At 42.4% G+C, this 27390-nt stretch overlaps 1 protein-coding gene across 1 annotated transcript in view; it reads right to left on the reverse strand.

Annotated features, from left to right (window-relative positions):
- DCC (DCC netrin 1 receptor) overlaps window positions 1–27390 on the reverse strand; it is a 987065-nt gene that overhangs the window by 20925 nt on the left and 938750 nt on the right. The window contains exons 24-27 of the mRNA XM_077462998.1: window positions 24959–25182; window positions 21611–21727; window positions 12498–12653; window positions 5348–5560 (exon numbers count right to left, since the gene is read on the reverse strand). Of these exons, the coding sequence (XP_077319124.1) occupies window positions 5348–5560; window positions 12498–12653; window positions 21611–21727; window positions 24959–25182 (710 nt within the window). The remainder of the gene's footprint in view (window positions 1–5347; window positions 5561–12497; window positions 12654–21610; window positions 21728–24958; window positions 25183–27390) is intronic.

Consider the following 27390-nt stretch of genomic DNA (forward strand, 5'->3'; position numbering starts at 1 on the left):
TATAGCAGAAAGTACAAAATGTTGTTTTTTTTTTCAAAATTGTTGCTCATTTTTTTTTGTTTATAGCGCAAAAAAAAAAAAAATTGTAGAGGTGATCAAATAACACCAAAAAAAAAAAAATCTATTTGTGGGGAAAAAAGGACATCAATTTTGTTTGGGTACATTGTAGCAGGACCGTGCAGTTGTCAGTTAAAGCGACACAGTGCCATATCGCAAAAAAATGGCTTGGTCGTTAAGGGGGTAAATCCTTCCAGGGCAATAGGTTCCCTTTAATCTCACCCCACATACCCCTCCTTGGGACCAAATGTAAAGTAAGCTTTCTAAGCACTCACCTTCATACATTTACAACACAAACACTTAAAGGCATTTTGTTGGCAATCCTACTCTTACGGGAGAGTTGAAAACCGACTCACCCTCTCATCTGTCTGTAAGTTTTACCTCTGCATAACAGCCGCAGCTTTTAACCAAACATGATATATACATCAGCCTTGGCTCCCCTGAGGACACAGCGCTACAGAACACAAGCATTTAATTTATTTTTCATGTTCCTAGGGAGGAACGAAGACACACAGGTCAGTGATTTTCCGGTGGAAGCAGCCCCAGGCTTTGATGTGTAATGTTAAAGTTGTGTATGTTCAAAACATGATAAGCCCATACCGTTGTGCAATAGGCATGACAATGTTATAACTACTGTCTATTGCTAAAAGTAAATATATGGCATTAATTCACAGTAATGTTACATTTTACCAATTGATATAGCACTGGTATGTCTTTAAATGTCTTCTCAGTTGTCCAGGTCATGAGATATCCAGTAAATCTAGTGGTAGTTTAGTCACATCCAACTGGACTTGTTCTGTAAAATTGAAGAAGCTGCTTAGCTTGTCCAAGCTATTTCCTTCAGTTCTGAAAATGTAACTTGGAGAAGCTACAAAATGTCTTCAATATTACAGAACATGTCCAGTTAAATGTGAGTAACTTCCATTAGATATAGCACTGGTACATTTTCGACTTTTTAAAGGAAATCTGAACTGTTTGCATCAGTCCCTTCACAATCTAATGTCTCTATCATGGTCAGTCATACAGTTCTACATTCTTATGCTCCGTATACACAGTCGGATTTTCCAACTGAAAATGTTCAATGGGCGCTTTTTGTCGGAAATTCTGACCGTGTGTAGGCTCCATCCGACATTTTCCATTGGAATTTTTGTCACACAAAATTTGAGATCTGGATCTCAAATTTCCCCGACAACAAAATCCGTTGTCGGAAATTCCATTCTCAAAGCCAAAACTGGGCTTATGCCCCTTACACACAACAAAATCCATGGATTTTTTCAGACGGATGTCGGCTGAAACTTGTCTTGCATGCACACGGTCACATAAAGTTGGTCGTAAATTGCGAACGTCAAGAACGCGGTGAAGAACAACACGTACGACAAGCCGAGAAAAATTAAGTTCAATAACCAGTGCGGCTCTTCTGCTTGATTCTGAGCATGCGTGGAATTTTGTGCGTCGGAATTGTGTACACAGGATCGGAATTTGAGAATCAGATCTCAAATTTTATGCAACGGAAATTCCGATGGAAAATCTCAGACGGAGCCTACATATGGTCGGAATTTCCACCAAAAATCTCTCATTGAAGATTTTCCGTTCGTGTGTACGGGGCATAAGTATTACTGACAGGATCCCATCCCACTACCATGGCCACATTGTGATCTTCGGTGCACTTCTAACCTTGGAATCTTACTTTTTCTGTGGCTTCATGTTTAAAAAGAATACCAGAGCTGCGCTAGCAAACCAATAGAGTGTTACCAGAGTCTGCCTAGCTGGTGGCAGTTGGGATTTTTAGATCTGTATACATTAACTAGGGCCAATTTACATATGAGCCAATTAACCTACCAGCATGTCTTTAGATTGTGGTAGAAAAGCGGAGGAACCCCATCCATGCACAGAGAAATCATCCAACATAAAGAAAAAAGAAAAGCTAGAAAAAAAAGAAAATGAATGCGGCCAAAACATCATGCCGCGTACACACAACCACACTTTCTGTCAGAAAAGGTCCGACGGTCTTCTCAACGGAGTTCCGACCGAACGGACTTGCCCACACACGAACGGACCAAAGTCTGTTAGTTTTGAACATGATGACGTTTGACAGGACTAGAAAAGGAAGTTCAATAGCCAGTAGCCAATAGCTGCCCTTGCGTCGTATTTGTTCGTCGTACCAGCATACAGACGAACGGTTTTCCCAATAGAAATTGATTGCGTCGGACAGATTTGAAACATGTTCTATTTCTAGGTCCATCTAAATTTTTGAAGAAAAAAGTCAGATGAAGCCCACACAGGATCGTAATATCCGACGGAATGATTCCGTCTGACCTTTTCTGCCGGAAAGTCCGGTCGTGGGTACGCAGCATGAGACTGGTAAGCTACAATTGGTTTTTGGGTTTAGATACACTTCAAAACCCGCACAAAACGACCTATTTAATTGACAATTAATCCATACATATAGCTAATGAGAAAAGAACATTTGCAGGATAGTTGCACTTTAAATAAAGCACAGCTGATCAATAATAATAGGAGTCCTATCAAAAACTGATTGCTGCTATAGTACGATTTTCTCAAGCTTTCCCGGGGACATTCAAGAACGTCACTTGAGCAGAAATAATTCTACAGAAAGCATTAACGGAAGAGCAATGAAAACGCAATGAAAAACGATATGCAATCTGAGAAAAAGATCAAATTCTTCCATAGGCTTATAAACTTCTCTTAAACCTGTTTTTTTTTCCTGAAATGCAGATGATTATTTTAGTAGCTTAAGGGGATTTTTCACTTATAAAAGGGGAAAGTAAAGAATTTATGTTGGATCCATAATGCAGCGGGCTTAACACTCCATCAAACAGTTTTCAATTTACTTGAAAGCGGACTAAACCAAATCACTTATATAGCCGTGTTTATGATTATTATTGAAGAACGACAGAACAGAGCGCTAAGGAGCGAGAAGGAGGAAGGATCGGGCATCTTATCTCCGGATTAAGCAGAAGGAGGACACAGAGTTTTTACATATAAGAAAAACCAGGCTTTGAAAACGTTCATAAAATATTTATGACGCCAAAGGGAATACAATTATTTCTGGGGCGTATCTGACAATGTCAAAAAGAACAGGTAAAACTGACTGAAATCGTTTTGGCAAAATTGGCAAAAAGTTACAGCAGAACTTCAGGCAAATTAACTAAAAAACAGTTTTGTCTATTTACGGTGTGCACTCATTGCTAAATCACTGAATACATTCTATAATACTGCTAAGGACCCATTCAGACTTAACCATTCCATTGCGGAGCATTAAAGTGGTTGTAAACCCTTACAAACCACTTTGACCTACAGGTAAGCCTAGATTAAGGCTTACCTGTAGGTCCAAGAAATATCCCCTAAACCTATACGGTAGACAGCGGCGCGCAGGCGCACTGGGCAAGCCACAGATTGCGGCGATATGCCGCAAGTGTCGGCTCCCCGTGCGCAAGCGCGGGAGTGACGTCATCGCTGCTCTGGCGAATCACAGCGCCGGAGCAGCGAGACCCACCAAGAAGATGGATGCTCGGAACTACAGGGGACAGTGGTGACTTCGCTGGCTCCTGTGTCAGGTAAGTGACACATAATGGTGCTTTACCTTTGCAGGGAATCAAAGAGGAAGTAAACCCATCAGGGTTTACTTCCTCTTTAATGAACACATTAAACCTGAGTTGCATTAAGGCAGCCCATTTATTATGAAAAGGCTGCCAACAAATGACGACTGATGATCTATTTTTAAACAATTCAGCTGCGGAAGGATTTACCCCTTTCCCGACCAGAGCACTTTTTGCGATTCAATACTGCACCCCTTTAACTGACAATTGCGCGGTCGTGCGACATTGCACCCAAACAAAATTGGTGTGCTTTTTTCCCCACAAATAGAGTTTTCTTTTGGTGGTATTTGATCACCTCTGTGGTTTTTAATTTTTCGCTATAAACAAAAAAAGAGCGACAATTTTGAAAAAAAAGCAATATTTTTTACTTTTTGCTATAATAAATATTCCCCAAAAATCTATAAAAAAAAAATTCTCCTCAGTTTAGGCGATACGTATTCTTCTACAAATTTTTGGTAAAAAAAACTGCAATAAGCGCATATTGATTGGTTTGCGCAACAGTTATAGCGTTTACAAAATAGGGGATAGTTTTATGGCATTTTTATTCATTTTATTAATAATTTTTTTTTTTACTAGTAATGACGGCGATCAGCAATTTTTATCATGACTGCGACATTATGGCGGACACATCGGACACTTTTGACACATTTTTGGGACTATTGTCATTTATACAGCAATCAGTACTATACAAATGTACTGATTCTTGTGTAAATGACACTGGCAGTGAAGGGGTTAACCACTAGGGGGCAGTGTATGGGTTAAGTGTGCCCTGGGGAGTGTTTCTAACTGTGGGGGGGGGAAGGGGTGGCTACATGTGACACAGGGAGCAGAGATCAGTGACACTGTCACTAGGCAGAACGGGGAGATGCGTGTTTACATTAACATTTCCCCGTTCTTCCTCTCCACGAGGCAATCGCGGATATCCCCGACTCACGGAGCTCGCCGCCTCTTAAAGGGCCACATACAGGTACGTTAGTTTGCCTGTACGAGCCCTTCTGCCAACATATATCAGCGTGAGGCAGTTGGCAAGCAGTGAAAGGGGACCTACCTGTATGCCCATTTGCCAAGCCGTGCCATTGTGCCGACGTATAGCGTTCTGCGCTGGTTGGCACGTGGTTAACAATGAAGCCATTGTCTCCCTTGTAACGCATCTATAAGACCTGTGTGTTGGTGTCCTTTGATCTCATCTTGGTGATCAATAAACGCCATTTTGGATTTCTATCGATGTGCAGCCATTTCTTCTTTTATCTACTTACCCACAGAGACGGGCCGGGGCTAGCACTTGGTTGGACATTCTTATCAGGCACTAATTTATCCACCCCGAGCAGTGAGTCCTCATTCTAGCCATTGCCTCCCGCTGCTGTTAATCACAGCCAGTGAGCCAATCAGTAGACGGAGGGGGTGGGGCTGAGGCACGGCTCCATGTCTGAATGGACACACAGAGCTGGGGCTCAGGAGCAAGCCTGCTTGGGTGCCCCCACAGCAAGGTGCTTGGTGGGGAGGCACCTGGCAGGAGGGAGGGACCAGGAGCACCGGTGAGATACCCAACAAGAGAACGATCCAGGCTGCTCTGTGCAAAACAGATTATTGTTATGACAATAATCCTTTTCGAAGACTAGAAACCTTCAGGTTCAAAAAACTATTTTATAGGGCAACCCATGCACTGTTACCTGTCTGAGATAGCAGCGGTGTATAAGGGACTTTAGGTTCCATGGCAGTCATTGGTGGAGGTAACAAGGGATTGGCAAAACTGCGCAGCGGATGTGTCGGTCGGACGCAGGCGGTGGGAATCGTCCGGCTTGGAGCATCCTCGTTGGTCGAATGTTCTGGCTGTGCATGGGATATTACCGATGATTGCTGGGATTGTGCAACTTCATTCACTGCTGGAAAAAAAACACACATAGGGAGATGTAACCAAAGCATGATTTATTAGCAACAAGCTACAAAAAAGTTTATTACCAGTCACAAAATAGCTGCACAACCTTCCTCCATATAACACTATAAATAAACAGTCATTTTATCTGAACACTGCTGGAGGGTTACAGCAGCAGCCAATTTCTTATACCTCTAGGGGAGATCTGACACTGTATATGAGCTAAGCAATGCCAGCATTCTAAAGCCCCATACACACTATCAGATTTTCTGCTGATTTTTTCCTTCAGATTTACCAAAACCATATAATATGAGGTCAAATCTTAGGTGTTTCAATGTGAATGCAATCAGGCAGGCCCTTGCACTACATGGTTTTTGTAAATCTGAAGACAAAAATCAGCAGAAAATCTTACAGTGTGTATGGGGCTTTAGTGTAATGCCCTGTACACACTGTTGGATTTTCCGATGGAAAATGTTCGAAGGGAGCTTTTTGTTGGAAATTCTGACCGTGTGTAGGCTCCATCGGACATTTTCCATGGGAATTTCCGTCACACAAAATTTGAGATCTGGATCTCAAATTTTCCGCCAACAAAATCCGTTGTCGTAAATTCTGATTGTGTGTGCACAATTCCGACGCACAAAGTTCCATGCATGCTCGGAATCAAGCAGAAGAGCCGCACTGGCTATTGAACTTAATTTTTCTTGGCTCGTCGTACATGTTGTACGTCACCGCGGTCTTGAAGTTCGGAATTTCCGACAAGATTTGTGTGACCGTGTGTATGCAAGACAAGTTTGAGCCAACATCCGTCAGAAAAAATCCATGGATTTTGTTGTCAGAATGTCCGATCAATGTCCGATCGTGTGTACGGGGCATAAGTTAACTTCTCTTAGTTGCTCCCTTTAGGTTCGTTATACACCGATCAGCCATATCATTATGACCACTGTCAGGTAAAGTGAATAACATTGATCTTGTCATAATGGCCCTTGAAAATGGGAAGGATATATAAGGCATCACGTGAACATGTTGTTCCCTGAAGTTGATGTGTTGTATTGTTAAGGATTTGAGTGACTTTAGCAAGGGCCACATTGTAATGGCTAGACAGCTGGATCAGAACAACTCCAAAACCACAGCTCTTGTTGGATGTTCCCGGTCTGCAGTGGTCAGCACCTACCAAAAGTGATCCAAGGAAGGAAAACCACTGAACCAGTGATAGGGTCCTGGGAAGCAAAGGCTTACTGATGCACGTGGGGAGGGAAGGCTGGGCCATGAAGTCTGATCCAATAGAAGAGCTATTGTAGCTCAAATTGCTGAAAAAGTTAATGCTGGCTCAGATAGAAAGGTGTTAGAACACACATCTCAGTATGTTCTTTATGGGGCTGTGTAGCTGCAGACCGGTCAGGATGTCCATGCCGATCAGTGTCCACAGCCAAAAGCCCCTACAATGGGCACGTGAGCATCAGAACTGGACCACAGAGCAAGGGAAGAAGATGGCCTGGTCTGATGAATTCAAGAATGTTTTGAGGATGTCAACAAATTTGAGGTGTTGGCCTCTCAGCTGTCCTGCGCCCTGTGCTCACTTCACGTGTTAACTCAATGAGAGTGTTTAGCCATAAGGCTGGGTTCACACTGCTGCGTTGCGGGAACGCTGCAAATCTACTGCGAGTTCCCGCATCGCATGCCTCCCGGCGGCAGTTCACACTGCCCTATGCGAACTGCTGGGAGTGTCAGTGAAAAGTTAATGACACCCCCAGATCAGTTCGCATATTGCAGTGTGATCTGTAAACTCGGACAGGAATCTGATCGCATGGTGTGAACACCCATGCGATCCGATTCTGCTGCGGACTAAAAAAAGGGTCCTGTACGAGTTTGGGCCGGATGCGATGCGAATTCAGCCATACTATCTGTATGGCTGAAATCGCATCGCACAGAGATCGCATGTGATTTGCACTGCAGTGCGGTGCGAATCACATCCGATCTCGTACACTGCAGCAGTGTGAACCCAGCCTGACAGTTATTATCTTGGAACTACAGAATGATTAGCATTTTTATTTTGGAAATGGGAGTGTGGGTGGGTCCAAGTGGTGTAGCAGAAAAAAACTGGACAAGGCTGACAGCAAAATGGTGGGTGTTGTCACTTATAGCAGCACAATATTGTATTTACAGGGTTTGCAAATGGATGAGTGATGCACTGTACTATATATATATATATATATATATATATATATATATATATATATATATATATATACATATATATATATATATATATATACATATATATACATATATATATATATATATATATACATATATATATATATATATATATATATATATATATATATATATATATATGTGTATTTGTTTTTTGTTTGTACCAATTCTGACGTGCAAAATTCATACGCATGCTCGGCAACAATTTGGCGCATACTCGGAAGCATTGAACTTCATTTTCTCGGCTCGTCGTAGTGTTGTACGTCTCCGCATTCTTGACGGTCGAAAGTTCAGAGAACGTTTGTGTGACTGTGTATGCAAGACAAGCTTGAGCGGAATTCCGTCGGAAAAACCATCCAAGATTTTTCTGACGAAAACTCAGATCGTGTGTACGTGGCATTAGACATTGGGCACCTTTTTTTTTTATATATATATATACATGAAATCATTTAGCTGATTCAAACTAAAAGTTCACTTGGGTTTATGAACTGCCTTGTTTGCAAACTGTCTTTAAATCTTCCGGACTGTGAGCATTTACTTAATTATCTATAAACCTTTTAAAACTATTTTACATTCACAAACTTATATTTATATTCAGCATCTTTTAACAATAAAAATACAGTACAGTGAAGGTTATTACCAAAAATAGAACATTTTATCCCTGCCCCAAGTTCGTTAACTTAAATTGCCCCTTAATGATTCCTTAATAATTATTGAAGCCTGTAAAAGTAATTGCCGGAAAATGATAGACAAAGCACTTTTTAAATGTGAAAGGTGAAAATGTTGCTCGGAATACTCGTAACAAAGCAGCCAATGCAGAAGAATTAAAAGGGCACCCGGGCTCTTCCTGCACCCCCTGAGAAATTTCATTATCCCCAGTATCATCCTCCATTTTTACCGCTAAAGACTTTCGTAGCCCCCCAGTGACAATCGGTTACTTTTTACTTGAGCAATTTCTATGCATTGTACGTTCATAATAAAACCGGGGAGTGTTAAACAAGCTTCTTTTGGCACAGGTCGCACTTGAGTAGCGAAGGCTCTTTGTAAAATTTTATGAGTAATTATAAAGTCCTGTGTAATCTGAAGCTACGGCAGGTAATATGGCGCCGTTCCGCACAGTTGGTCGCAGCTGATACTGGTATGTATTAGCCACTTGGGCTTATTGAGTGTAAAGAATTTGAAGGAAGTAGTAATTATACATAGCTCCCAACTGGTCTTTATTGGAAGTGACTGGCCCTCTTTAGAGAACCAAATTCTAAAACCAAGTCCCTTTCTTAGCTCTGGTGTAAAGATTTATATCAATAAATGTACTATTTAACAATAAATGTAATAAAATAAATAAATACATGTAATAAATAAATAAATAAAAATGTAATAGTTATTGGGAGCAGACTAAAGATGGACAGCACACTTGGCATACTGGAGCAGCTTGTAACCATAGATAAACTACAGTTCAGAAAATTGGGCTCTACTCATGAATCCCAGTAGAAGCAAGGCCATGGGCTCGATCCGGGGGAGTAATCAAGCAGCCAGTCAGGAAGGCTTCAGGGCATAGCAGCCCCCTGATGCACAGCACCCCCTTCTTTCAGGGGTAGAACAAATCACCCTGGACTCAGGAATTTATCTGCCTCTCCCCCACCATCTGGGCACACCTCCCCAGGGATTGGCTGGGGCAAGGTTAGAGCCCAGCCTGGGCATTTGAATTCCCCTGCCCCCCAGCTCTGGAACGTTCACAACAGGCTCATAGTAAATCAATCAAATGATCAGACTTTGGAGCCAGACCAGCAGATCACAGCTAATTTGGCTACAGAGCAAGCCACACCCAGCATCCCTAGCCTAGCAGGGTGCTACACATACAGGTGGGATCCCCGTTGAAGCTGTAAATCGATGTGGTCGGCGTGGCTACTACAGTAATAGCTGTGAGCTTTCAATGTCCTTTGCCAAACGGCTGTTCTGCTGTTTAGTGAACACAAGAGGTTGCCCACTCGATATTGGCGCCGTTTAGAGAACACACAGTGAATGCAAAAGGAGTCTCAGGATGAATGAGGTGGAGAGGCAGGGTCGTGATGCCACATTCTCTAACTCAAATCAGTGAACTTATTGCATTCATTGAGAAAATACAAAGTGTTCTTTGTATGGCGCCCATGCTGATAAGCCAACCTCCTGTGTTCAGTAAGCAGCAGGCCAGCTGCTTGGCACGGGACCTGAAAGCTAGTGGAGATCACTGGAGTATTGGTGTCTACTACAGTGATTTTCAGCTTCCATGGGGATCCTACAGGTATGGCACATACATACTTACATTCCTCTAACTGATCCATACTGAGATTTTAATTAAAAATATCATTAGCATGTTGATGAGGAGGAAAAGGAAGAATGAGGGAAGGCAAAAGGGTTAGTTCACCTTTAAAGTAGTGGTAAACCCTGTACTACCACTTGTACATACAGGTAAGCCCATAATAAGGCTTACATGTAGGCACTGTTATTATATCTCCTAAATTTAGGAGATATTCAGAGTGCATGCATGCATTACATCATCGGCTCATGACTTGTGAAGGTCCAGCTTACAGTGCCGGACCTTTAGAGCCCGTGCCGACAACGACAACTCTCGTGTGCATCTGCGGGAGTGACGTTATTGCACCACTGGCCACTCATGTAGCTGGAGGCAGCGAACCCTGGAAGGGAGACCGAGGGAAGATGTCAGCCATCTTCGCAGTGAGTGCTCCGTTCTAAGGTAAGGCAATGCATAATAGCACATTATGGCATTGCCTTGCATGAATTTTTTTTTTGACCACCAGCAGTTTACTAAAAAAACATGTATGCTCTTCCCATACCTGTAGGCCATTTGTGCATGGAGTAAAGCCTGGCCCCTGATATTTTTCAAAGCTCTGTCCTGTACTCTTCTCAAGGGTAGACCAGCTGTTAGGATGATCGCCCCCTAGCAGTAACGAAGGGGATGCCACTCTTCTTCCGAGCCATGCACATGAGCAGATGAGCTCAGCAGCTGCAACGGGAGACGGAGCATTGCAGCTGCTGAAGTCATCTGCAGCTATAAGAGATAGCGAGATGTGCAGGGCTCAGAAGGACGGTGCTTGCTCTTGTACAACTAATGCCGCGTACACACACCGGACTTTCCGGCAGAATAGATCCGACGGAATCATTCCGTTGGATGGTCCGATCGTGTGTAGGATAGTCCGATCATTTTTCTTAAAAAAATTCAGACGGACCTAGAAATAGAACATGTTTCAAATCTGTCCGACGGGCTCAATTCCTATCGGGAAAACCATTCGTCTGTATGCTGGTCCGATGGACCAAATACGACGCAAGGGCAGCTATTGGCTATTGGCTATTGAACTTCCTTTTCTAGTCCCATCGTACGTCATCACGTTCATTTGTGGGCAAGTCCGTTCAGTCGGAAGTCTGCCGTAACTCCGTCGAAAGTCCGTCGGGAAGACCATCAGGCTTTTCTGCTGAAAGTGCGGTCGTGTGTACGTGGCATAGGAGGCATTTGTCTTATGGTCTTATGGTCCATCCTATAGAAAAGGACAGGACAGAGCTGTAAAAAATATCAGTAGCATTTGGGGAAGTGCATGAATGTTTGCAAGTATGGGAAGTGTATATGTATATGTTTTATGTACCGGTAGTTTTTGTCTTGTATTGACTTGCATCAGACTATCATTTCTTGTAGTATGTAAACATCTAGTGGTGGTTTTGAGCCATGGCAACTTGTTTACTAATGCAATTTTCATATCTTCTTTTGTCTCAGCCCCCCCCCCCCCCCCCTCCTCCTGTTTAGGGCTTGTTAGTAGCTAGACCCGCCCCACTTCTTCCATGTTCCCTTTGTCAGTGTTAATTATTCAAGACATGGTTTTGGAATGCTGTTATCTTCTTCTACTATTAAAGACTGAAAATACATCCTCTGCACTGTAATTATCTGAAGTAAAATTGTGTTGGATTCAGCATCTATGCCTTATTAAAGAGTTAAGCTGCCTGTGGATGGTATCAAGTTAGCAGATGACCATACTGTCCAGGCAGACTGGGTCTAAGGAGATATGTATAGTATAAAGCTGCATTTGAAAAAGGATAATTGGATTTGTTTAAAATGATGGAATAGAGTTTGTGGACTGCACAGAGTATTTTTGTTTAAAGGTGAACTAACCCTTTAAGACCATGGAAAATAAATGCAAAAAAAAAAAAAAAAAGAATAACACAGCTATGTCACCGGGCCTCAAAACATCTCTTAAAACATTTAAGCTGCTAAAAATATTTCCTGAACACATCATTTTCTATCACTCTGCCGTGTTCAAGGTGCGCTCGGTCACCGCTACCTCTATCAAAGTGGGCACATCTCGTCTTTTGAAGGGCGACTTGTTTCCTGAAAAAATGTTGTGCGGTTTGTGATGTTGTTTGTTTCTGAAGCCGCACAGCGTTTTGTCACCAGCCTTTGAAGTCCTACGCTTTTGAAGTCTAATGTGTCACAACTCAGAAGGAAGAAGGGATTTCTTAAATCACCTTTGGACAGCATGAGGCTTTGAAGAGAGCAGAGCGACAGGGGGGCTTTACCCCAATGTCAGTATAAATACTCTTGCCATAATCTATGAATAGACAAAGATACACCTACATTATAAGGCAGTCCACAGATCTACAACTATAAGTGGAAAAAAAAAAAACATATTCAACACTTGGATACAGTAACAGTAAACCAAAAACGTACTTAAAAAAAAAAAATATCCTACCTCGACTGGGCCCGAACCCCCGATCCACTGACAGCGTAGGGAAGGGTACGGGACGAAGCGTGAATTGTGGGTGTGGATAGACACAAGTCGGCGATGGTAGAATTCCTGGATACTGGGCACTTTCTAACGTTGGAACCGGTATGGCACTGACCACGGCTGTAAAATAAAATAAAAAGTCAAACAACATTTTATACAATGCAACACAACAGTTGCAAGTCTGTAGTTGTCCTTTGTGATTGGATGTCTCTAAAGTGGCAAAGTATAAAAAAAAGTAAAGAATGTAAATAGGAAATATTACTGCGCTAACCCAACAGAGTGAAAAAATAAATAAACAAATAAATGAACAACTGCTACATAAGAATGTGACAAAAAATCTAAGTGAAAAATAGTAAAGGATATAGCGCTAAAAACAGTGAACAATGAATATGTACCAAGTAAACAAATGATAACTTTGTGATAGAAATCAATCTCAAATATAACAATCGTGTATATAATAAGTGAAAACACAAGTGAAAGAGTCCAATCAGTGGAACAATCCTATGATGAACCAGTAAAGTCCGCCATAGAATGGTTGTTACTCAGAAATGGGGTGTAATAGCTTTGGCAGGCATGTAGAACATCAGAAATGGTGTATTTCCACCCCGAAAATAAGGGGTATGTACTCTCACCAGAAGTGGTGGAATATAATGTTTGCGACAATCGAGCAAGGAGTCAATTGAGCAAGGAGGCCTAGATTGGCAGGTCTCCAAAGTGATCCAAGGAACCTGAGGACCTCCAAAGATGACTCCAGGGGGTTGTGCAGGTAACCACAAGGCTGAAACTCAGACGTTGGAAAGTACAGGGCTGGAACTTAGATGTTGAACAACCAGACTGGAGTGGCCACATGTCTTGTTGAACTCTTTTCCGCAAAAAAGTTTTATCCCTATTGTGGGGTCACCGGTATGGTATTTGTGTATTGAAATCATAACCCCCACAATTGTCTCTTCTCCAGAGAGAATAAGTTCAGTGCTCGCAACCTTTCCTCATAACTAATATCCTCCAGACCCTTTATCAGCTTTGTTGCCCTTCTTTGTACATCGCTCCATTTCCAGTACATCCTTCCTGAGGACTGGTGCCCAGAACTGGACAGCATATTCCAGGTGCGGCCGGACCAGAGTCTTGTAGAGCAGGAGAATTATTGTTTTATATCTGGAGTTGATCCCCTTTTTAATGCCAATATTCTGTTTGCTTTGTTAGCAGCAGCTTGGCATTGCATGCCATTGCTGAGCCTTTCATCTACTAGGACCCCCAGGTCCTTTTCCATCCCAGATTCCCCCAGAGGTTCTCCCCCAGTGTATAGATTGCATTCAGATTTTTGCCACCCAAATGCATTATTTTACATTTTTCTACATTGAACCTTATTTGCAATGTAGTTGGCCACCCCATTCATTTGTTCAGATCTTTTTGCAAGGTGTCCCTTCGACAGAAGCCAATTAAAAATCAGACTTGACGTGTTACTAAACCCTGTTTCTCCTTTCATTGTCCATTCACAGGCTGTGGAAAAGACAAGACCTGTATGTGTTACTGAAATGCATAAAAGAACAACCAGGTCTCCTGCCTTACCAGAGATGGTTGTGCTGTGTGGCAGAGCTGAGTAAATCTCAGGACTGAATGGAAATAACAGCTCCCTATCTCAGTTTACTAATCGGCATGCCAATTCCTGGCCAACTACTCCAACAAGAGTTTGCCTTTAAGTAATGGATTCTCACAGATCCAGCATTGCATTGTCAATGCAAATAATATAGCACACAAAAAAAAAAGTCTTCTGTATGGAAAATAAATCAAACAATTGAACATTTCCTTCATTCCTTTTTTTCTTTTTTTTTTTTTAAAGTTATTACTGTAAGATCGGATCTGGTTGAAAACCTGAAGAAACCACTGTAGCTTGTTGACAATTGAATTCCAATGTGACACTAATGTTAAGAGTTTGCAAGCTGAAATGCTTTGCACAAATCACGTTGGGTTTTTACAACTCTGCAATTCTCCATCAACGGAGGCAATTTACTGCCGCCTGTCACATTTTATATTCAGTGAATGAATGCCTTTACATCGGGAAAGGGATATAAACAAAACAGATTTGGCCTCAACAACCGCTATATTTCCACGTGCCATTGTTCACGCCACTTCCCAGCATGCACCTCGAGAGACGGATTACTCAGAGGGGACAAAAAATTGAATTACAGTCACTTCATGTTATCACTGCATCAACATAAAGGCAATTTTCTATCAATGTGTTGTGTTATTGTTGAAGTTAATAAATCTGATATTTGCTTTCAAAAGCCTATTGCATAACTTCATCATGGTGGATGATGTATAGTAAAAGAAGGACTCAGACCTGAATAAAAATCTATATATGGGCTCTAATGAGGAAATCATTATATAGGGGTTAAAGCATCATTAAACCCAGACTATGAAAACTTCTAATTACATGCTATATAACAGAGTTTGCATATGCACAAAGTCACGAAAGCATTCATTTTGTGAAATATGCCTGGTTGACCCTGCCTTCAGCTGTCCCTCCCATCTTTCCTGTGTCCCCACAGCAGCCTGAAATTGTGTAGATCCGCTGGTGTCCTCTACTGAGCATGCTCAATTTCAGACCCCTTTCTAAGCTCTTCATTTCCTCCTTTTTCTTATCTGTGCAGCCCACATAAGTATAGGGCAGTGATGGCGAACCTTGGCACCCCAGATGTTTTGGAACTACATTTCCCATGATGCTCAACTACACTGCAGAGTGCATGAGCATCATGGCAAACATAGTTCCAAAACATCTGGGGTGCCAAGGTTCACCATCACTGCTATAGAGTCACATATGTGGGTGTATATACAGTGGTAAATGACACTCCCCTCCCTCCCTTCTCCTCCATGTCCTCCTATTTCTAAACACTATGGAGGTATGAGGGTGGAATATAGTATGCTGATTGATAACATTCACTAAGAAACTCACACAGAGTCAGGTTTTCAATTGTAGTTAAAGATTCCCTCTAGACAGACCATTAATTTGATCAAAAACCTTCCCATACAATTATATGTGCATTTCACATATTTTAGCCATGATATTTACCTGTAAAAGCCTCCGTTGTGTAAAACAGTTTTTCCCAACCTTTTCTGAGCCACGGCACCCTTTGAAAATATGTTAAATCTTGAGGCATGAAAGTCTAAAATGGGGTCCCCCTTCACATCAGAGCCTCCCTGTCACATCAAAAACCCCCTTTCACATCAGAGTCCTCGGGCCACGTTCACATCGAAGTCCTCAGTCCTCTCCTTCACATCAGAGACCCCAACCTCCCTTTCTTTCACATCATAGTCCTCAGTCCCCCACTTTATATCAGAGTCCTCAGCCCCCCTCAGCCCCCACCCTTTCACATCATGGTCCTCAGTCCCCCCATTTAGATCAGAGTCCATAGCCCCCTGTCCTAAGTCCCCCCTTCACATCACAGTCTTCAGCCCCCCATTTACATATGAGTCCCAAACCCCCCCATCCTAAATCCCCCTTTCACATCACAGTCCTCAGCCCCCCTTTCACATCAGAGTCAACAGGTTCCCTCCCTTCTTTCACATTGGATTGCTTGATCCTCCCTTACACTTCAGACTCCTCAGTGCCCCCTTTTTGTAAGAGTCCTACCTTCCAATCTTCATCACAATGTGGCACCCCTATGCTGGTGTAGACATCCAAAATCCCAGAGACTACTGCTTGGTGCCGCCATCTTGGATGTGATGTCAGCAGCCCCCAGAGCTGTCACTTATATTTTTTCCCCTTTAGCTACCTCAAAGCTTATGTAGGGAAGTGCCAATAAGCATTTAAAATATTTGCTTATTCTGTGCTTCTGCTTGACTGTTTTTAAAGCGCATCTCTGGGGGAAAGTAAAACCTTCCCTTGCCGTGGGGCTGTGCTCACACTTATATAGGTCTAGGGGACCAGAGTTTTACCGACCCGATCCTCCACTTGTAGCTCTCCTTTACTCCCCTACGCCATGGCAGTGGACTGCCCCTCGTCATCCTCATATCCAATGCAGGGCTTTGGGCTTTGGATAGGTCTTGATGGCATCAGAGTACCTGTGGCTGGGACTGGCTTTACAGCCTGGAGGGAGCTTCTGGGACCGCAGGATCGTGTAACTAACAGGGCTTTTTGTGCCCCCCCCTATACTAGGGGTCTCCAGTACAAGGGCCACATTGTATATTTTACAAATATTCAGGGGCCGAAAATGTGTTAGAAATGAATCAATCCGGTTGAAATTAATTAATATGTTATACTTTTTTTATAATCAGCATGATAGGATTTAGAGCAGCCTTTTTTGAGCTTTCCAACACAGAGGAACCTCATCAGAGTCCCCATATACATCAGAGTGCCCATCAGAACCCCAAATCCTCTTACATCAGGGTTTCAGTCAGAGTTCTCTCTTAAAGAGGGCTGGATAAAACCTACCAGCAGGCCGGATTTGGCCCTCGGGCCAGAGTTTGGAGACCCCTTCACTAGATCTAAGATAGGGTTTAACCCTTGCAGTGCAGGTGGCAGCCCCACTGCAAGGCAGAATTTATTACTTTCAGCTTTAAGCTGATGACGGGGTCTCTTTAGGTAATGCAGATAAGTCACTGCCTTGCCCTAAACCTGAGAATGGCCAGCCAAGGAAAAGCAGCAGCTGCTCATTCAAACACTATGCTAATGGAATCCTTGGTGGAAACCAAACATAATACTCCATAAGAAATACGACCTACAAAAATAAAGGCCCCATCAATGTCCCCCAGAACATCGGAATCCCCCTTACATCAGAGTTTCCATCAGTGCCCCCTCTCACATCAGAGTTTGCCCTCAGCCTGTGATTGGTCAGTAAAGGAACAGCAGCAGCAGACTGATCAGCTCATCCCTCTGCTCATTCAAACTCCATGCTAATAGGATCCTTGGTGGAAACCAAACATAAGACTCAATAATAAATAACACCTACATAAAAGGAGCGGCAGCACACTGATAAGTTTATCCCTCTGCTCATTCAAACTCTATGCCACTGGCATCCTTGGTGGAAACCGAACATACTGTAAGACTCAAGACTAAGAAATAACGCCTACATAAACAGAATAGACTTGAACCCATCAGCGCTCCCTTATATTAGAGATCCCATCAATTTCAACCTTACATTAGAACCCCCCTTAAATCAGAGTTTCTATCAGAAACCCACTCTCAAATCAGCCTGTGATTAACCAGTAAATGAAGCAGCAGTACACTGATCAGCTTTTCCCCCTACTCCTTCAAATTCTAATGGGATCCTTGGTGGAAGCCAAATATAGGACTCCATAAGGAATAACACCTACATAAAAAATATAAACTTGAACCCATCAGAATCCCCATCAGAACTCCCTTATATTAGAAACCCCCATCTATGTCCCACTTATATCAGAATCCCCCATTACATCAGAGTTTCAATCATACCCTTACATCAGGGTCTCCATCAGAGATCCTTCTCTCATCAGAACTCTGCCCTCAGCCTGTGATTTGCCAGTAGGGGAGCAGAAGCACACAGATCAGCTCATCCATCTACTTACTCAAGCACTATGCCAATGGTATCCTTGGTGGAAACTGAACACAAGGCCCCATAAGAAATAAAACCTAAATAAAAAAAATACTCCAAGCTAGATTCCTACCCCTATAGAAAAGAATTCAATCCGGATGGCCTCACTAAAACAACAATTTCTTTATTGGTTAAAAACCATACAGCAAATAACTATTGGTGCTCACTCATAGCTGACCATATTGGTTGCTTAGGTTGAGTTTTAAAACGCCCAGCTGCAAAATATTCTGATCATTTCAAAAATCTATTGTAGTCCAGATGTTGCTGTAGCCATTATTTTTTCCATAAGACGGAAGGCCCTACCAACTTTGTCCTTGGCGTGAACTCATAAAAGAATTGATTTCCTTAAGCACGCAGAGCGAGGGAATCTATATCCTGCCTACATTGACCCCATTAGCTCCCTTTCACCATGACATCACAGAGAAATACATGTTAGTGTTCTGAACAAAGACATATAACAGCCTTCTGCTCACCCAAAATGTCTTGAAAGGGGATTTACACAAAGGAGCATATAAAAAAGGAAAATAAAGGTTGACGCGCAGAAGCTTGTAAGCACTCCGCTATGGCGGTTTGACCTATTTCAATGTTGTCTCCCCTCTTATCATCGCCATCTGCGTTCTTCAAGATCAAAAGATAAAATTCCTTGATGCTAGTCGCCGTGTACTCTACATTTTTCCAGTGATGGCTAATGGAACCTGTGCCTCGTATGAATGTGAAGATACACCAGCGACACACATCATCCACCATGTTTTCCCTGAGATTAAAGGCAAATTCTGCTCTCTATATTGATTTCAGCTTCTAGTAGCAGCCGTTTAATATCAGCAGAACATCTGCTGCTTTACCTTTAACACAAGTGACCTTTTCATCATATATAACTCCTGATTTATTGCTAAAGGGAACCTGTCATGCCGCAAAATACCTGTGAGAATCCTCATATTGAAGCTGCTTTTTTTTTTCCTGATTTCTAGTCTGCATGGAGGTTCAGGAATAGTAGCTTCTACCTGATGCTTCTCATTCAATATTGTGTTTCATAACAAGTTCCCTTGGACAGATTACCAATAAATTAGGGATTATTTATGCATGCCAAACTGATTTATTTTGTCTTTTTGGGTGGCTTTTTACTCCTTTTTGGTATGCAAGCTGATAACATTTTGTAATCAAAGTAGAACTCTGGGCAAAATCTGTCATTAGCATTAACATGGAGGTTTTTGTTCCCCACCCCCTAACATTTTTTTTGCCTGATGATTTAGCTAGTTAATCCATTGTTTTTCTACTTCCTATAATAGAGTGACAACGCTATTTGTTCTGTAGCGAAATTTCATAACACTGTAGTCACCTTGTAGATACCTGTAGGGTAATCTTAGCTCTTGTACACACGGTCGGAGAATCCGTCGTAATGTGTCCCATAGGACTGTGTTGTCGGATAATCCGACTGTGTGTGGTATGCATCGGACTGATTCCGTCGGAATATCCGTCGGACCCAATTTTCCAACTTGTTGGAAATATTTTCCGACAAACTGGTCCGATCGGACATACTCCGATCATGTGTAGAGAATTCCGATCGGACAAAGTGCCACGCATGCTCAGATCAAATTCCTACACCAAAGCTATTGGCTACTAGCCTGAACGTAGTCCCGTCGTAACGAAATAACGTCATCACGTTCTGAACGATCGGATTTTCCGACAACTTGGTCCGACCGTGTGTATGCAACAGTTTCGGACACAATCCGTCGGACAAAATCCGTCGGACAAAATCCAACGGATTTGGTTGGCAGAATGTCCGACCGTGTGTACAAGGGCTTAGATGGACACTTAAGCTGACTAAACACTGATCAAAATGTTGCTGGACTGGCGGAATTTGAATCAATGGGTTAAACTCTTGTTTAATTGTCTTCCGCCAAAATGGACATGTTGGAAAATCTTCCATCGATCAGCAGCTGCAGCCAATCAGCTGCAGCTGCTGATCAATGTGTTCTTTCGTTGTCAGGCTCCATTGTCAGAATACAATGTTCTGGAGAAGGAATTCCTCCATCCATCTCATTTGTGTGGACAGGGGAATTTGTTCTTTTTTCGTTTTTTTTTTTTTAACAAAACCATAGTTAACGGAGTATGACCAGCTTTAGTTTTAAATCTATTTTAATTAAGTGTCAAACAAATTAAAAGCCATCTCCAGATAAAAAAAAATTAAGCACTTACATAACAAGTAGCAGTATTATTTTGCTTTTGAGAAATGTATTAATAAATTAAGCACCCCTGTCAGTAAAATGGTATGGCCCAACTGTAACTTTTTCTGGACAGCTTGATCCACATGTAAATACAAACACAATGATATTTTACTGTTACTCATTGTACATTTGTACTACTATATTATATTATTGTATTCACTCTTATTTCATACAATAAACATTAATGCAACAAAAAAAAAAATAAAGGTACGTGAAATAAAAAATATAAATAATAAAAAAACATTGAATAGTATCATTACAGGAAATAATTAGATAGATAGATAGATAGATATCACGCACACCAACTATATGGACAAAGGTTTGAGGACACTTAGCATCATATACATAGCTTCGAGCTGTCCATGATTTGGAACAAAGTCCCTCTTTCCTCCTCATTTGTCCCTCATTTTATTCTATATAGCTGTATATAAAATGCACTTTTTATTTTTCAAAAAGTGTTTCCCAGTGCTAAACCTTTCATCCAGTTTCTAAATTACTGCATTTGTAAATCTAAAAACCAATATAAAAGAAAAGTAGTGATTACAAAAAGCACTTGTGGGTTTAACTAATCATTTTTTTTTGTCGAATTCTCCTTTAAGGGGGCGTATCAGGGGGGTGTGTCCTATACCTACATACTTTTGCTAATGGGTGTCCCTCATTTCCATCTCAAAAAGTTGTGAGGTATATCATATATATCTCTAGGGCCGATTTGGGCTTCTCACTGGTGTTACCAATGAAGGGTGCAGTCAATACTACAGCATACTTGGAAAGGTTGTTAAAGCTGCAATTGAGGAAGCCATTTGGCCATACTTTCATAATGGGATGTCCATCAAACTCTTATGGGTGTGATGATCGGGTGTCCTTAAGCTTCTGACTTTATAGATTTGCAGACCTGACACCCTAACATAACAATATTTTTATGCCCAACCCTTCATCCAGACTGACAGCACAGCTTACATAAAGGAAAATAGGCGAGGAACCTGTTGTATTTTTTTTTTCTTTAGCTACGATCTGTCAGGGAGGAAGAGTAACAGGTCCTCTTTGTTTGAATTCTTCAACATGTGTGTTTCTGATAGAAGCATGGGCACCCCATATACTGTACATTCATTTTTTTTTCAAGAAAGGTTTGCTATTCTTCTTAAAGTTAATTTAGTTTATATTATGCAGCTAGTTTAGATGCAATCAGTGCTAAGTACGAGGTCCTTCGTTCTACTGATGAGTTCTGAGTAACCACAGGCTGGTCAGCAGAGGTATTATTTATTTATTTTTTTAACTGGACACTTACATGGATTGTTGGCCTGTGACTCCATTGGAATCATGAGCTTGGCCCTTGTGGCCCTTCTGGCAGCTAGAGAGCGCTCCAATGTGGAAATATTACTCCCGACTTCATCTGTATCTGGACCTGGAGGATAATATTCCATCTTAGTAGAGTTCATGGACACAATTAACAATAAGACACTTCAACCCTATCAACATTTCGTTCATCTTCAAGTGTGCCATAAATGATATACAGAGGAAGAGTTATTTTACACTGGCAGTAATGTAAACCGCACTCAGAAAACCAGCACAGCTGCCCCCTCTTGTTGGGTTTTTTTTTGCTGTGTGGCCCCATTGATCTCAATGGGCAAGTTTGACAGGCCGTGTCAAAGTTAAAAGTGCAGCGGCCACGAAGCAGAAGCCTCCTGGACACAGCATGTGTACAGCCTTGTCATGCTGTAACGTCATCATCCCGGGGGGGTTGCCAGGGGGCCAGTGGCGGCCCGCCCATAGTTAAAAAAAAAAAACGGGCCCTTTAAGACATAAAAATAAAAAAAAAATGTAATTTAACATAGTGTACTGTGGCGCCGGTCACAGTGCACTATGAGAAGCGCCACGTCGATACAATCACAAGATTGCATCCATGGCGCTTCATTTGCGGGTTAAAAACCCGCCATGCGGCGCACTGTAGAACGCCGACTAGCTTCCGCCCGTAAAATCACTGTGATTCTACGGGCGGGAGCATTGTCATTCTTAGACAGGCAGGTCACTTCCGGCTTTCGGCTGCTTCACGAAACCCGGAAGTGACGTCGGCAGCTCCGTTCCTCAGCCCGAGTGGAGCTGCAAGACAGTGAGGCAGGAGGTGAGTCACCGCATAAAGGCTTTCTAGTTTCTACTTTGTTGAGAATGTTCATGCATTTAGCTGAATGAATGGAAAAAAAGCTTTCACAGCCAGAAAGGTTTCCCCAGGCCAGGCGACTTTTGCCGTGGCCAATCAGAGAATGAGCGCTGAAGGGGAACTCCACTGCAAATTTCTGAAAAAAAAATTGACGTGGGTTCCCCCTCCAAGAGCATACCAGGCCCTTAGGTCTGGTATGGATTCCAAGGGGAACCCCCTACGCCGAAAAAACGGCGTGGGGGTCCCCCCCAGATCCACACCAGACCCTTATCCAAGCACGCTACCCGGCCGGCCAGGAAAGGGGGTGGGGACGAGCGGGCGCCCCCCCCTCCTTAGCCTCTCACATTGCGGCCGGAGAGAGCGTCGAGTCAACATCTCCTGGAGAAGAAGAAGAAGAAGAAGAAGAAGAAGAAGAAGAAGAAGAAGAAGAACGGGCGGCGGCGACAGAAGACCGGGCCACCACCTGTAAAAGAGCTATAAGAAGGCGCGGTGGCCCGGCAGAAGAACCGAAGAGGGGGACAAGACCCCCAAAGTCGGAAGAAGAGGCCGGCGGCGAGGAAGAAAGCCGGGCTCCTCCGCTAGCAAAAGAGCTACAAGAAGATAGCGGAGGAGTCCGGCGAGAAGACCCCCGAAGACGGAAGACCCCCGGAGCTGTGCAATAAAATATTTGAACCCTGTGTTGTGTTTTTTTTGTACTTTTTTTCACAGGTGAATGGGTAGGGGTACATTGTACCCCATACTCATTCACATAGGGTGGGGGGCCGGTATCTGGGGCCCCCTTATTAAAGGGGGCTCCCGGATTCCGATAAGCCACCCGCCCGCAGACCCCGACAACCAACGGCCAGGGTTGTCGGGATGAGGCCCTTGTCCTCATCAACATGGGGACAAGGTGCTTTGGTGTGGGGGGGCCGCACACGCCCCCCCTCCCCCAAGGCACCCCCCCATGTTGACGGCACGCGGCCTGGTACGGCTCAGGAGGGGGGGGGCCGTCCGCTCGTCCCCACCCCCTTTCCTGGCCGGCCGGGTAGCGTGCTCGGATAAGGGTCTGGTGTGGATCTGGGGGGACCCCCACGCCGTTTTTTCGGCGTAGGGGGTTCCCCTTGGAATCCATACCAGACCTAAGGGCCTGCTATGCTCTCGGAGGGGGGAACCCACGCCAATTTTTTTTTCAGATTACATAAGGGGCGTGGTTTATGAGAAGTGGGAGGGGGCAACATGATGGGCGGGGTCATGATGGGCGGGGTCATGGTGGGCGGGGTCTGGCGCCCCCCCCATCCAAAAACGTCACCAGCCGCCACTGCAGGGGGCGGTAAAACTGCGACTAGGAGGATAGGAGGAGCTGTTATGTAGTTCAAAGAAGTAAACTGGGAAGGGCTAATAATACTGCTTTAAATAGCACTGCAAATTGCAGAGGGCAGCATTGGATTTTTGGCAGTATCAACATACATAGTTTTTGTTTTAACAAATTGCTTTTTGTACTCTCTAACAGACCAAACAAGGGTAAATAAGAGAAGCTCATTGTTAGCATTTACACATACTTTAAACTTCAGTTTGTTTTTGTTTTTTGGGGGTTTTTTTTGAACAGCTACAAATACTGTAGCTGCTGACTTTCAGAAATCAGGTACTTACCAATGCTTGGTGTCCAAAGCTGCCTTTCCACAGACGGTTCTTCTGACCATTGCAAGTCCCTAGTGCCGGTATTTAGGATATAGGGGACCTGAGGAACCACAGCTGGATCCCAACTGCACATGAGCATGGTCCCCCAGCTGGAGGATGTTGGGCATGGGATGTCATCTTTGCCTACTAGGAGAGGTTTGTGAAAGTGGGAGCGAGTAAAGATAAAAAAAACAGTACTTACTCCCCCCCAAAAAACTGTAACTCAGTTACAGCCTAGGAAGGGGGAACATATCAGCGGGAATTCACTTTTTGAGTGAAGTTCTGCTAAAGGCTCCTTTCACATGAGAGCCAGTCCATTTACATCTGACTGCCCATAGAGCAGAGTGGCATGTGTCTGTATCTGCTCTGCATAAACTGAGCAGACACGGACCTGTCATCCACCTGTTTAACTCTGCTTAGTGGGGGGGGGGGGGGGGAATCAATGGACAGATTCCCTGCTGGGCAAGCTAGAGCTAAGCGGAGGTCATCCCATGTGAACGGAGCCTTCAGCAACATTTTTACCTTTCTCCATCCTAAAGGAATTTGTATGTGTTTCACATTTTTAAATGGCAGGGTTAGTATGCATTATTACAACCTGAGCAATCTCAGTACTGTAAGGGAAAAGTTGCAGTGTCTGCATTCCTTGAGAAAAAATTTTAATAATCAAATGAGCAGCACCTGATATCACTGGGGCATTTTGTACACCAATACTGACTTCCATATTCACAAATATACTTAAGACTACTACTGTACATGCTAATTGGTTTTAAAAGAACAAGAACACATTTTGGTTCCTAATTTTAGTCTGCCAGTACAGCTTACCGGAATGTGAGCTTTTGCTGCCCAACTGAGACTCTGATTGGCTGTGGCTAACTGGTGTGATATCTTGGCAGCTGGGTCGGGGGGAGTCCCGCCCCTGAGTTTCCGATCCAGCTGGCTTCTCTATGTTCTTCATCTCCATCTCCTCGTGGTGGATCCACAGATCTGGAGGCCTAAGTTCCTTCTGGCTACCCTTCCGTTTACTAGCGCTGTGTGTGGCCCGTTTTCTAGAGAAAAAAAAAAATGGAAAACATACGTTATTACATTATAACAAGGAACTGTTAAAATATTCAATCAATTCAAACTTATTCTTGCTTTCCTTGTTTTCCTTGCAACAGAAGAAAAGCTAAAGTATACCCAGTAGTTTAGTTTTGAATAGAGTTGGAAATAATAATGTCTCTGTCCGTTTTTTTTTTTTCTGTTTTTTTTTTTACTGTGAATATTTTCCCTTTAATTCCTATTCCAGAGACACAACAGGAAATTATCAAATCTTTTAAGTGTATAGAAAAAAAAATCACATTATAAACAACTGTCCCCATTGAATGAATTCCTCTATTCCAGCTGTAAAATGTCATATTTTTCATCACTTTTTGTCCAGATAACAATAGTCATCAATGAAAAACACATAGAAACATATATTTTTTCAAAAAGCTATTCATCCAGCTAACCACTGGTGCATTTGTTCTGTGTATAAAAAAAATAGAGTGGCTTGAGAAAATACTGCATTACGACCATTTAGATGGAGCTGAGTATCTTATTTACTTGTATGATCCTTGGCTCCATCTAGTAGTCATTATGCAATATTTTGCCCAACCTCTCTGTTCTTTTTTATGAATAAAAAGCATACTATCTGATTTGGAAATAGGAGAACATTCACCTTTGCTCCTTTCGTACAGAATGAATGTACGAGCAGTTCGCTGGACAAATAGCTATGCAAAATCTTTCATAAAGGTACCTCATAGTGTAAATCGTCTCTGTGGTAACACAGACAGCTATAAAAAAAACTGTAATAGGTTGTAACCCACCCTTCTGGCTCGTACACATGATTCGAAAATTGAGCGAAAAATACCAATTTCAACGTGATTGGACAATAATCGGATCATTAGTACAGAGTTTTCGAGAGCCGGTCACAACAATTCATCCGATATTATTCGACCGGACAAGCATGAAAATTTTCCTTGTGCGATACCAGATCGTACAATTTTCATTCAGTCAGTACAGTTGTTGTCCAAAAATACAATACAAATACATTACAACACATGACATCACTTCCATTTTTTTTTCTGTCGTATGAGAATTTTCATGACTTTATAGCCTATTCAATTTCTACTTGCGACTATTAAGCGAAAAAAAGTCATACGATCTGTCGTTCAATATTCGGATCATGTGTACAGGCCATTACTCTATGCAATACACTTTAAATTGCAGTCCAGTGTCTGATACCTTCATTAAGTTTGCATAGGTGCTCTTATCCTCAATTTCATCACAGAGACTTGGCAGTTTACAAGAATAACAAAGTCTCAAATTAATGTTTTCATAAATTTACAGAATATCATTTTTTTTTCTGGCTTGAAGCCACTCATAAATTATATTTAAAAAAAAAAAAGATTTAGTGGACAGGAACATTAGATACAATTCTAATTTCTTCACATGTGTCTGGCTGTTAGAAGCATGGAGAAGCCATTGAAATGACCTGGACACAGTTATTATTCTGATTATGGGGTAACGGTATGTGATCAGTTTCATCAGACTTGTGCTCAGCCGAGTGAAGACAGGAAACTGCATTAAATACAGATGCTTGGGATGGACTGTGAAAACTTTTACGATATTGATGTTGAAGAAAGTTGACATTTGGATTCTCAGGGGGCTGGGTGCCAGGTGCCATGCCACTTTAGCACCAGCTGCTTACTGATCCAGAGTGTAAGTTTTACGCTGGAAGTCCCCTGGGTAACTACAAGGACTTCCAATGACAGCAACTCATCTGAAATTCTGAATAACAAAATAAATATTCCTAGCATTCCAGTTGGGGATTCGAGGTTTTGGGCTTTTTTTTTTTAGGGGAAAAGAAACAAAACCTTGCCTGGAGGGCAAAATATCTACCGTCAGGCCATCAAAACTTTTCACATGCTTTTTATTTATCCCTGGGTAGATGATACTGTCTGTATTCAAATGCCCATGGGGAGAGAAGCTGTCAATCATAATCACAATCACATATTCTAGATAAATGCAACACAGGTATAACTACATTGATAGCATATGACTGTACATTACCCACATCACAAGAAAGAAACAAAGAGAGAAAGAAAAAAAGAAAGAGAGAAAGAAAGAAAGAAAGAAAGAAAGAAAGAAAGAAAGAAAGAAAGAAAGAAAGAAAGAAAGAAAGAAAGAGAGGGTAAGAGTTGAAATGGAAATGTGTAAATTCTGTATAAAATTGT

Source organism: Lithobates pipiens, unplaced genomic scaffold (assembly GCF_037356315.1).
Source record: "Lithobates pipiens isolate NorthernLeopardFrog02 unplaced genomic scaffold, aLitPip1_a1.2 Scaffold_3, whole genome shotgun sequence".
NCBI classification, from domain to species: domain Eukaryota; kingdom Metazoa; phylum Chordata; class Amphibia; order Anura; family Ranidae; genus Lithobates; species Lithobates pipiens.